Source organism: Miscanthus floridulus, chromosome 2, assembly GCF_019320115.1.
Source record: "Miscanthus floridulus cultivar M001 chromosome 2, ASM1932011v1, whole genome shotgun sequence".
Lineage (NCBI taxonomy): Eukaryota > Viridiplantae > Streptophyta > Magnoliopsida > Poales > Poaceae > Miscanthus > Miscanthus floridulus.
In genome coordinates this window covers 86,428,238-86,439,983 of record NC_089581.1, presented here as the reverse complement: position 1 = coordinate 86,439,983, position 11,746 = coordinate 86,428,238, and the positions used below count along the sequence as shown (strand labels likewise).

General features: G+C 47.1%; 1 protein-coding gene across 1 annotated transcript; it reads left to right on the top strand.

Annotated features, from left to right (window-relative positions):
• Positions 1-1,348: 1,348 nt before the first annotated feature.
• Positions 1,349-10,719, top strand: LOC136536773 (uncharacterized). Its single transcript, XM_066528957.1, has 8 exons — positions 1,349-2,431; positions 4,152-4,242; positions 4,340-4,497; positions 4,587-4,638; positions 4,747-4,829; positions 4,930-5,018; positions 10,369-10,541; positions 10,643-10,719. Exons 1-8 carry the CDS (start codon positions 1,349-1,351, stop codon positions 10,717-10,719), a joined length of 1,806 nt encoding a protein of 601 aa, XP_066385054.1.
• The last annotated feature ends 1,027 nt before the right edge of the window (positions 10,720-11,746 follow it).

Here is an 11,746-nt window from a genome sequence, read left to right as displayed (position 1 = left end):
GCTCGCTGTCGAGTCCGACTCTGATAAAGTTTGCCGATTCCCTCATACCGAAGATATCCTGTCACTGCCGATCAGGTTGACGAAGAGATCTGCTACGGTCAGATGGTCTGATCTCGAGTTGGAGACGTAGAGGAGCAGCAACAAATCTGTACGTGCATGTGCAGCTCACGCATATACACGAATACACGTAAAAATCCAGTAGCTTGCATGGTCATGCAGATCGCACGCGGTTTCTTGCATGCATATATGCATATATGCCTTGGCCTTGCTTGCTTGCATCACCATCACGCCATGGTGACATAGTCCACCAATAATTTGCTTGTGGCTGAAGCTTGGACTTCGTAGTCGTCAAAACACCGATCTCGTTGAGGCGTAGGATCAGATATAAAACGCTGCTGCAGATGAAGTCGCCGATCCTCAAGTAGTCGCCACGCTCATGGTAGAGCTGCCGATCTCAGTAATTCCACGTGGACGGGGACGATCTTCTGGCGCCTGCTCGTTCACCCGGTGATGGTGCACCGTACTATGACGGCGCGATAGATGGCAGTGCGCGACAAAAAAGATTAAGAAAGAATCCTTGCCGAGACTAAATCTAGTTGGAAGAAAATTGGATCGAATATTGAAGAATGAAACAGAAAGAGTCTTCCCTGAATATCCCTGTGGACTTACCAGCATGCAATCTATGTGCATGCACACGTGACGTGTGCGATCCTTCCCTGACGATGTGTCTTGTTATCACATGTGGAGGCCCTGGTAAAAAATTAAGAAAGTTTCGAGCAAGTTGCGACGTCGGCTGCCTAAAACCCAGACATCTCCACATGTGACATGTGATCTACATGTGGAGATGTCTGGGTTTTAGGCAGCCGACGTCGCAACTTGCTCGAAACTTTCTCAATTTTTTACCAGGGCCTCCACATGTGATAACAAGACACATCGACAAGTTTCGTGATTTTCGGACATCGTTTGGATTTTATATAATTTAAATAAACTTCCCCCGCGAGTACATCGTCATGTTACGACAACATGATGCGCGACATTTCATGCCACTTCCTGCATACGGCCTCGACATAGCCTAAATATCATGAATACTATTTTTTGAATGACCAAATTCTATTATTTCATGTACCTGCAATTCAAATTTGGAATAGTCAGAAAAATTCAATGAAACGAAAAAAATTAAGGAAATATAGTTAAAAAGCTCGTAATTGTCCCAAATTTTAAAATAGGGATATATTTACTGTAGCAAGTCCCTACAAAAAAAATAGGGTTAAAAAAACAAAAAACAAAAATAATTTGCCGGGTGCCACCCCGGGCACCCGACAAAGAAGCCTTTGCCGGGTGCGAGGTCATGGGTCACCCGGTAAAGAAATTAAAAAAAAATAAAAAAATTCTTTGTCGGGTGCCGTCGTCACCTGGCACCCGGCAAAGGCCCACGACTAAAAAGGCCGGCCCACGTCCCAACCCTAATCTATTCCAGCAGACGGTTCGACCCCGCGCCTGCGCTCCGCCGCCGCCGCCGCCGCTGCCCTCGCGCTCCGTCCAGCTGATGGGGCTCGCCGGGTTTGAGACGGGCCGGTCCGCCTCCGAAGACACCGCGGGCCCGCCCCCGGCCTCCCCCGTCTCGCGTTCCAGATCAGGCGGGGCCGCCCTGGGCTCCGCCGGGAAGCCGCCACTCGGGGGCGGCCGTCTGCGGTCCTCCTTGTCCGACGGCTCCGATGCTGCCGACGAGGACCCCAGGTGCTTGATCAGGAACCTTGACGACGGCAGAGAGTACGTGGTGAGGGAAGAATTCGGTCTCCGCGAGGTCGGCACGGGGCTCCGCAGCATCCGCTGCGCAGCTGGCTCCTTGGTCACCCACTCCCGTGACCGCCGCAGCAGAGACGAGAAGGACACGTCTTCAGAGAAAGGCGGCCAACACTCCAGCTCCGCGACGGATGACAGCCAGGACAGTGTTCCACGCCATGGCCCCGCCCGAGTCAAGGTGCGGCAGTACGGGAAGTCACATAAGGAGCTCAGTGGCCTGTTTATGACGCAGCAGATACAGGCACACAATGGTTCCATCTGGAGCATCAAATTTAGTCCTGATGGCCGTTACCTTGCGAGTGCCGGGGAGGATTGCATAATTCATGTTTGGGAAGTGTTGGAGTTCGAGAGGGCAGGGAAGGAGAGGGAGGTGAAGGAGAACGGGGTGTGCAATCCACTTGTTGCTATGGTGTGCAATGAGTCATCAGAGACGATGGTGGCATCAGCTGCTCCAAGTGGGAGCCATTGGGAGAAGAAGCTGCGATCAAAGGTACTGCACAGTGGGGGATCAGTGAGCTCAGACAGGTTGATGGTGCCTGAGTATGTGTTTGCACTGTCCGAGAAGCCTGTGATAACCTTTGCAGGGCATTCAGAGGATGTGCTTGATCTCAGCTGGTCCAAATCTCAGGTAATGTACACACATTTCTAATTTATCTTCAATTCTAATGTGTAAATATTAATTTTCAGTGTAAATGCAAAGTTCAGGCTACAATAGAATGTGGAATACCTGAAAGTAGGATATCAGTCACGGAAATTAGATCCGAACATAACTCATTAAGAACACAAAAGCTGTGTAATAACAATATGTCATATTAGAAACATCGTGATCACACACCAGCTCAACTTATTTATTGTTGGGTTTGGGCGTACATAACTTGGCATCCAGATCTGGCATAGTGCAACTGGTGCACTGTCTGGAAAGGAAAACTTGACCAGCTGCCATTTATGCATTTTCGTTTTTGCGATAGGTAAATTGACTTTATTGCTCCCACGTGTACCCAAGCTTTTACCATGTGCATAAGACCCAGGTGCTCTCTACATGTAACTAAGACATGGTCTCTACACGCTTATACATTGCCATTTTACTATGGTTTTAATTTCCGTCTCAGTGCATCTAGAAAGTTCAGCACGTAAAAACTAAGCAGGAATTACACTGCAGGTTCCTAAACTTGCCTGGTCGTCTCAACTAACCCCTCAAACTTTTAGAGCCCCTTGAACTTGCATGGGTCTCACCAAAACCCCTGAACAGAAGCAAAGTTTAGGGGGTTAAATCAGACAACTGTGCAAGTTTAGGGGCTAGGTGTGACAACTGTGCCAGTTGAAGGAGATGAGAAAGTAATTTGCAAGTTTGCCTGGCTAGCCGGCTAGCCGGCTAGGTGACTACCGCTACCGCACAAGTTCAGAGACCTACAACACAGTTCTTTCTTAACTTATTGGCATTTGGAGAACCTATTGTCTATGATCTGGATGATATTTTTGTGTGCTGTCAAAATGTAGATATTTGAGTCCTACATTTGAATGTCAGCTAACCAGTTTCATGATACTGAACTGGAATTGAAAGTTTTTTCCCCCTGTGTTTTTTACCCGTAAGATTCCGATTTTGTTAATCGATATTCATTCTTTCTCTGCATCAGATCAAAGAAGGTATTAAGCTTGTCAAGAGAGTTGTAATTTACTTCCTCTGTTCCAAAATGTACACTGTTTTAGCTTTGACCTAAACCAAACTTCTCTAATTTTGACCAAGTTCATAGAAAAATGATCCAACATCTACAGCATCATATTAGTTTCATTAAATCCAACATCAAATATGTCTTGACAATGCTTTTATTTGGCATTGTAGATGTTAATATATTTGTCTATAAACTTGGCCAAAGTTAGAGAAGTTAAATAGAATAAGTTAACTTTGATGTAGTGTAGGTTTGCCTCTGTCAGACCTCTTTTTTGAATAGTTTATGGATAGCAAATACTTTGACAAAATCATGAATTAGGTATTCTATATCTCTAAGATGAAATGAGATTTGTCTTGTTTTAAATGGATAAATCTTGGTTTTAAAAGTGCAAATTAACTATTCCATTGGTATTTATTTAGGAATCAGTGCTCATAACTAGTCAAGCTACTCTGTACTCAAATACACTGAAAGCATATGCGGACAGCCAGACACCATGCACAGCATTTTTGTTTTTTTTTTGCTAGGTACTTGTCTTGCTCGTCTCTTGGTATACTTGCTGCTGTTAGTAAAGGCATATCCATTTCTACAGCATGTTGAATTTGAAGTATAATTATTATGAATTCATTGTAGTTTCCTGCTAGTTCAGCATCCCTTATATCCATCTTTTAGTTCCTGCAGTATTTGCTTTCATCATCAATGGATAAAACAGTACGGTTGTGGCACATGTCAAGCACTTATTGTTTGAAAACCTTCTCACACACTGACTATGGTACGAACATCACTTCAGAATCACCCCACCCCGTCCCTCTCACTGTCTAAGCACTGCAACAACATTGTCCGTCTAATATAATTTCTTTTTGATTCAGTGACTTGCATCCAGTTCAATCCTGTTGATGATAGATACTTCATTAGTGGTTCCCTGGATGAAAAGGTTCGTATCTGGAGTATTCCAAAGCGTGAAATTGTTGATTGGGTCGATCTTCATGAAATGGTTACTGCTGCCTGCTATACTCCAGATGGAAAGGTTTGAATTTGATCTATTTCATAGTTTCTTAATTTTGGTCAAGTGGAGCTGCTAGTTGTTCATCCTAATACCTTAAGATGTTGTCTCAGGGCGCGCTGGTTGGGTCCCACAAGGGCAGTTGCCATCTGTATGATACATCTGGTACATCGGCTTGCATTTTAGTTCTGTTCTCAACTCTCATTCAAAGACCTTATTTCCTGTTCGGTGTCTTGCAAGCCTAACCTTATATTTTTCCTTTCTCCTGGCTAGATGACATGCTTTGCTACAAAACACAGATCGACCTGCAAAACAAGAGAAGAAAATCTAGCCAGAAGAAAATAACAGGATTTCAGGTGCTTATTTTGACTAAACATTGTGTTGTGATGTGAATCATTCTGCACCAGAGTTAAGATATTTTTGGTTTGTTAAACTGAATAATAGCTCCTTAAACAGTTTGTCCCAGGGGATTCTTCAGTGGTCATAATCGCATCTGCAGATTCATCCCAGCTTTGCCGAGTGCCAGGGCTAGGGCACCCGGCAAAGTTTTTTCAAAAAAAAAAAAAAAAAAAAATTCTTTGCCGGGTGCCCCATGACCTGGCACCCGGCAAAGAAATTACGAAAAAAAATAAAAAACTCTTTGCCGGGTGCCCCCGCGGTGTGACACCCGGCAAAGAAATTATAAAAATAAAATAAAAAAATCTTTGCCGGGTGCCTCCCCGGCACGGCACCCGGCAAAGAAAATTTGAAAAAAAATTAAAAAAATCTTTGCCGGGTGCCTCTGACATGGCACCCGGCAAAGCAAGGGATGACGGAGCCGGCGCCGTAACGACCACTTTTCTTTGCCGGGTGCCGGGTTTGCACTCGGCAAAGTCTTTGCCGGGTGCCCGATAAAAAGCACCCGGCAAAGAAATCTTTGCCGACTAACTTTTTGCCAGAGGCTCTTTGCCGAGTGCTGCACCCGGCAAAGGCTTTGCCGAGTGCAAAGTAGCCTTTGCCGGGTGCATTCGGCACCCGGCAAAGCGCCTGAATCCAGCAGTGACGTGTGTGATCCTTCGGGCATCATCTGCTCAGTTTGCATGCACACGTGACGTGTGCGATCCTCCGGGCATCATCTGCTCCTTGGCACGGAGATTGAAGCCCCATGACGGAGCGCCGCTAGTCTGTGCACAAATGAATTTGTCCCTGTAGATGAACTCACCTGCCATGACCGCATGCGCACATGTCGGCGTCGGCGGCGCTAGTGCTCGCGAAGGGAGAGAATTCCCGTACAGATCAGAAACAAAAGATCGACAGGTGATTAGTTTCAGAAAACCGGATTAATCTAGTGGCAGCACGCGGAACGACTCAACCGATCATTGAACAACTGCCATCCAGTTCGCCGGTTGATAGGCACGCACATCACCTAACTGATGCGCCACTGTCGATAAAATCTAGTCCACAGTATAACAGGGATAAGCCCACGATAGTAGATAAATCAGTGGAGGTGCGTGAGATACGAACTAGATAGTGACACAGAACGCAGAGACAACAATTTAGGCAGATTTAGGCCGTTAGCTTGACATAATACCCTATGTCTTGTGTCTTTGGTGGATTTTATTATGAGATGAGATAATCCTAGGGATCTATGGGGATCTGTGGACTAGGGGATCCATGTCCCTCCTTATATACTATGGAGAGATATGGTTACAAGGAAAATATCCTAGTCGGTTACATGATAAATATTCTATTTAGATTGTGCTACCCAAGATCAGCACCCTAATCTGAATAGAATAGAGCAACTTGATAGCACACCGATGAGATGTAGCAAAATCCAACCACCAAAGGAGTCTCTAGCTTAGCTGGTGACGCTTGCACGAAGAATTTGAACACCGAGGAGTTCCCAACTTAGCTGGCAAGCCCTAGTGTAGCTGATGATGAAGCAATAAACAATCCGAATGCTGAGGAGTCCCAAGCTTAGCTGGTGAGCCCCTAGCGGAGCTAACGATGAAGCGACAAATAATCCGACTAGCTAGTTGGCGAAGAATCGAGCACCGAGCAGCCCAACCAACTAGTCAGAGGTGAAGTGAGCGCTGAGTAGAAGTAAGCGCCAAATAGTCCGACCAACTGGTCGGCGATGAAGTCCATGAACCTAGCGGTCCGACCAGTTGACCGGCGGAGAAGTCCAAACGCCATGTGGTGCGACCATCCGACGATGATCCTATTCTCCTTCATGGGTGATCTAGTCCTCGAGTGTAAAAAATAAGCTCGTGGACTAAACCAGGACCCTTGCAAAACAAATATATAGAACGGGTAGTACATAATGTATCTTGCCGAGCAGTTGTAGATAAACATTATGTCTATTTGGAGTTGGTTCATATTTTAAATATGAGAAAGTTTCCTCTCAATTGGTTCTTTTATCGCATCACCAGCCCCGACTAGTCCATACTCCATAGCGTAGTGTGCCTAGCACTTGTTTATGCGTAAGATCACAGGCATCACCGAGGAGCCGCTATCGACCACCCATAATGCAGAGGGTTGGCGCTCGTGCACGTGTAGGTGTGAGATCGAGAACAGGGCCGCTTCTGGATAACACGAATGAGGACGTGGCTGGTTGGCGAGTCGATGAAGAATATCTTTAAGGTATTACGCATGGAGCCGAGTGGAGCATCTTAAAGATGTTTAAACATGAAGATATTAAACGTAGAGATTAAATGTGTTTATATTTAACATAAACCACCCTGACCAGTTAGTTTGTGGTTGAGCCCCCAGCCCCGGCTAGCCCGTAGACCATAACACAGAGCGCTGGAGCCTGTGCACGTGTAGGGAGAAGCCAGAGACAGGGCCATCTCTGGAAAACACAAGCGTAAACATGACTATTCGGGTATCCGTTGAGGCGAAAGCGTATGTCTTCTTTAAGATGGTATACATGGAAAAAGTTGTTTAGAGAATAATCATGGAGAAAACATTATGCAGAAACATCATGCTGGAAACTTTATTAAATGTTCATATATGAAAGGGTGATATAGCTTTAGTCATAAGGTCGGGTCAGCGACGGATGCCGTTATCGGGTCGGTGTCGACGATACAGCCCGGCCCTCGAGCTTTCCAGTTTGTCGTCGTGGCAGTGGTCGCGGTCATCGTTGCGCCGTTCATCACGGCGATCGTCATTGCGACGCGGCACGACTCGCTTGATGGCTCTGGTGGCTCGTTTAGCGGCTCGCTTCATGGTTCGGGCGGTTCGCTTAGTGGCTCGCTGTCGAGTTCGACTCTGATAAAGTTTGCCGATTCCCTCATACCGAAGATATCATGTCACTGCCGATCAGGTTGACGAAGAGATCTGCTACGGTCAGATGGTCTGATCTCGAGTTGGAGACGTAGAGGAGCAGCAACAAATCTGTACGTGCATGTGCAGCTCACGCATATACACGAATACACGTAAAAATCCAGTAGCTTGCATGGTCATGCAGATCGCACGCGGTTTCTTGCATGCATATATCCATACATGCCTTGGCCTTGCTTGCTTGCATCACCATCACGTCATGGTGACATAGTCCACCAATAATTTGCTTGTGGCTGAAGCTTGGACTTCGTAGTCGTCAAAACACCGATCTCGTTGAGGCGTAGGATCAGATATAAAACGCTGCTGCAGATGAAGTCGCCGATCCTCAAGTAGTCGCCACGCTCATGGTAGAGCTGCCGATCTCAGTAATTCCACGTGGACGGGGACGATCTTCTGGCGCCTGCTCGTTCACCCGGTGATGGTGCACCGTACTATGACGGCGCGATAGATGGCAGTGCGCGACAAAAAAGATTAAGAAAGAATCCTTGCCGAGACTAAATCTAGTTGGAAGAAAATTGGATCGAATATTGAAGAATGAAACAGAAAGAGTCTTCCCTGAATATCCCTGTGGACTTACCAGCATGCAATCTATGTGCATGCACACGTGACGTGTGCGATCCTTCGGGCATCATCTGCTCAGATTACATGCACACGTGACGTGTGCGATCCTCCGGGCATCATCTGCTCCTTGGCACGGAGATTGAAGCCCCATGACGGAGCGCCGCTAGTCTGTGCACAAATGAATTTGTCCCTGTAGATGAACTCACCTGCCATGACCGCATGCGCACATGTCGGCGTCGGCGGCGCTAGTGCTCGCGAAGGGAGAGAATTCCCGTACAGATCAGAAACAAAAGATCGACAGGTGATTAGTTTCAGAAAACCGGATTAATCTAGTGGCAGCACGCGGAACGACTCAACCGATCATTGAACAACTGCCATCCAGTTCGCCGGTTGATAGGCACGCACACCACCTAACTGATGCGCCACTGTCGACAAAATCTAGTCCACAGTATAACAGGGATAAGCCCACGATAGTAGATAAATCAGTGGAGGTGCGTGAGATACGAACTAGATAGGGACACAGAACGCAGAGACAACAATTTAGGCAGATTTAGGCCGTTAGCTTGACATAATACCCTATGTCCTGTGTCTTTGGTGGATTGTATTATGAGATGAGATAATCCTAGGGATCTATGGGGATCTGTGGACTAGGGGATCCATGTCCCTCCTTATATACTATGGAGAGGTAGGGTTACAAGGAAAATATCCTAGTCGGTTACATGATAAGTATTCTATTTGGATTGTGCTACCCAAGATCAGCACCCTAATCTGAATAGAATAGAGCAACTTGATAGCACACCGATGAGATGTAGCAAAATCCAACCACCAAAGGAGTCTCTAGCTTAGCTGGTGACGCTTGCACGAAGAATTCGAACACCGAGGAGTTTCCAACTTAGCTGGCGAGCCCTAGTGTAGCTGATGATGAAGCAATAAACAATCTGAATGCCGAGGAGTCCCCAGCTTAGCTGGTGAGCCCCTAGCGGAGCTAACGATGAAGCGACAAATAATCCGACTAGCTAGTTGGCGAAGAATCGAGCACCGAGCAGCCCAACCAACTTGTGAGAGGTGAAGTGAGCGCTGAGTAGAAGTAAGCGCCAAATAGTCCGACCAACTGGTCGGCGATGAAGTCCATGAACCTAGCGGTCCGACCAGTTGACCGGCGGAGAAGTCCAAACGCCATGTGGTGCGACCATCCGACGATGATCCTATTCTCCTTCATGGGTGATCTAGTCCTCGAGTGTAAAAAATAAGCTCGTTGACTAAACCAGGACCCTTGCAAAACAAATATATAGAACGGGTAGTACGTGATGTATCTTGCCGAGCAGTTGTAGATAAACATTATGTCTATTTGGAGTTGGTTCATATTTTAAATATGAGAAAATTTCCTCTCAATTGGTTCTTTTATCGCATCACCAGCCCCGACTAGTCCATACTCCATAGCGTAGTGTGCCTAGCACTTGTTTATGCGTAAGATCACAGGCATCACCGAGGAGCCGCTATCGACCACCCATAACGCAGAGGGTTGGCGCTCGTGCACGTGTAGGTGTGAGATCGAGAACAGGGCCGCTTCTGGATAACACGAATGAGGACGTGGCTGGTTGGCGAGTCGATGAAGAATATCTTTAAGGTATTACGCATGGAGCCGAGTGGAGCATCTTAAAGATGTTTAAACATGAAGATATTAAACGTAGAGATTAAATGTGTTCATATTTAACATAAACCACCCTGACCAGTTAGTTTGTGGTTGAGCCCCCAGCCCCGGCTAGCCCGTAGACCATAACGCAGAGCGCTGGAGCCTGTGCACGTGTAGGGAGAAGCCAGAGATAGAGCCATCTCTGGAAAACACAAGCGTAAACATGACTATTCGGGTATCCGTTGAGGCGAAAGCGTATGTCTTCTTTAAGGTGGTATACATGGAAAAAGTTGTTTAGAGAATAATCATGGAGAAAACATTATGCAGAAACATCATGCTGGAAACTTTATTAAATGTTCATATATGAAAGGTTGATATAGCTTTAGTCATAAGGTCGGGTCAGCGACGGATGCCGTTATCGGGTCGGCGTCGACGATACAGCCCGGCCCTCGAGCTTTCCAGTTTGTCGTCGTGGCGGTGGTCGCGGTCATCGTTGCGCCGTTCATCACGGCGATCGTCATTGCGATGCGGCACGACTCGCTTGATGGCTCAGGTGGCTCGTTTAGCGGCTCGCTTCATGGTTCGGGCGGTTCGCTTAGTGGCTCGCTGTCGAGTTCGACTCTGATAAAGTTTGCCGATTCCCTCATACCGAAGATATCATGTCACTGCCGATCAGGTTGACGAAGAGATCTGCTACGGTCAGATGGTCTGATCTCGAGTTGGAGACGTAGAGGAGCAGCAACAAATCTGTACGTGCATGTGCAGCTCACGCATATACACGAATACACGTAAAAATCCAGTAGCTTGCATGGTCATGCAGATCGCACGCGGTTTCTTGCATGCATATATCCATATATGCCTTGGCCTTGCTTGCTTGCATCACCATCACGTCATGGTGACATAGTCCACCAATAATTTGCTTGTGGCTGAAGCTTGGACTTCGTAGTCGTCAAAACACCGATCTCGTTGAGGCGTAGGATCAGATATAAAACGCTGCTGCAGATGAAGTCGCCGATCCTCAAGTAGTCGCCACGCTCATGGTAGAGCTGCCGATCTCAGTAATTCCACGTGGACGGGGACGATCTTCTGGCGCCTGCTCGTTCACCCGGTGATGGTGCACCGTACTATGACGGCGCGATAGATGGCAGTGCGCGACAAAAAAGATTAAGAAAGAATCCTTGCCGAGACTAAATCTAGTTGGAAGAAAATTGGATCGAATATTGAAGAATGAAACAGAAAGAGTCTTCCCTGAATATCCCTGTGGACTTACCAGCATGCAATCTATGTGCATGCACACGTGACGTGTGCGATCCTTCGGGCATCATCTGCTCAGATTGCATGCACACGTGACGTGTGCGATCCTCCGGGCATCATCTGCTCCTTGGCACGGAGATTGAAGCCCCATGACGGAGCGCCGCTAGTCTGTGCACAAATGAATTTGTCCCTGTAGATGAACTCACCTGCCATGACCGCATGCGCACATGTCGGCGTCGGCGGCGCTAGTGCTCGCGAAGGGAGAGAATTCCCGTACAGATCAGAAACAAAAGATCGACAGGTGATTAGTTTCAGAAAACCGGATTAATCTAGTGGCAGCACGCGGAACGACTCAACCGATCATTGAACAACTGCCATCCAGTTCGCCGGTTGATAGGCACGCACACCACGCACACCACCTAACTTATGCGCCACTGTCGACAAAATCTAGTCCACAGTATAACAGGGATAAGCCCACGATAGTAGATAAATCAGTGGAGGTGC

Excerpts from the sequence above, each read along its gene's own strand:
- LOC136536773 (XM_066528957.1), top strand. The coding sequence starts at position 1,349 with ATGGGTCACCCGGTAAAGAAATTAAAAAAAAATAAAAAAATTCTTTGT. Across the intron at positions 4,243-4,339 it reads CTTCTCACACACTGACTATG|TGACTTGCATCCAGTTCAAT; the intron begins GTACGAACATCA and ends TTTTTGATTCAG. Across the intron at positions 4,830-4,929 it reads AGAAAATAACAGGATTTCAG|TTTGTCCCAGGGGATTCTTC; the intron begins GTGCTTATTTTG and ends CTCCTTAAACAG.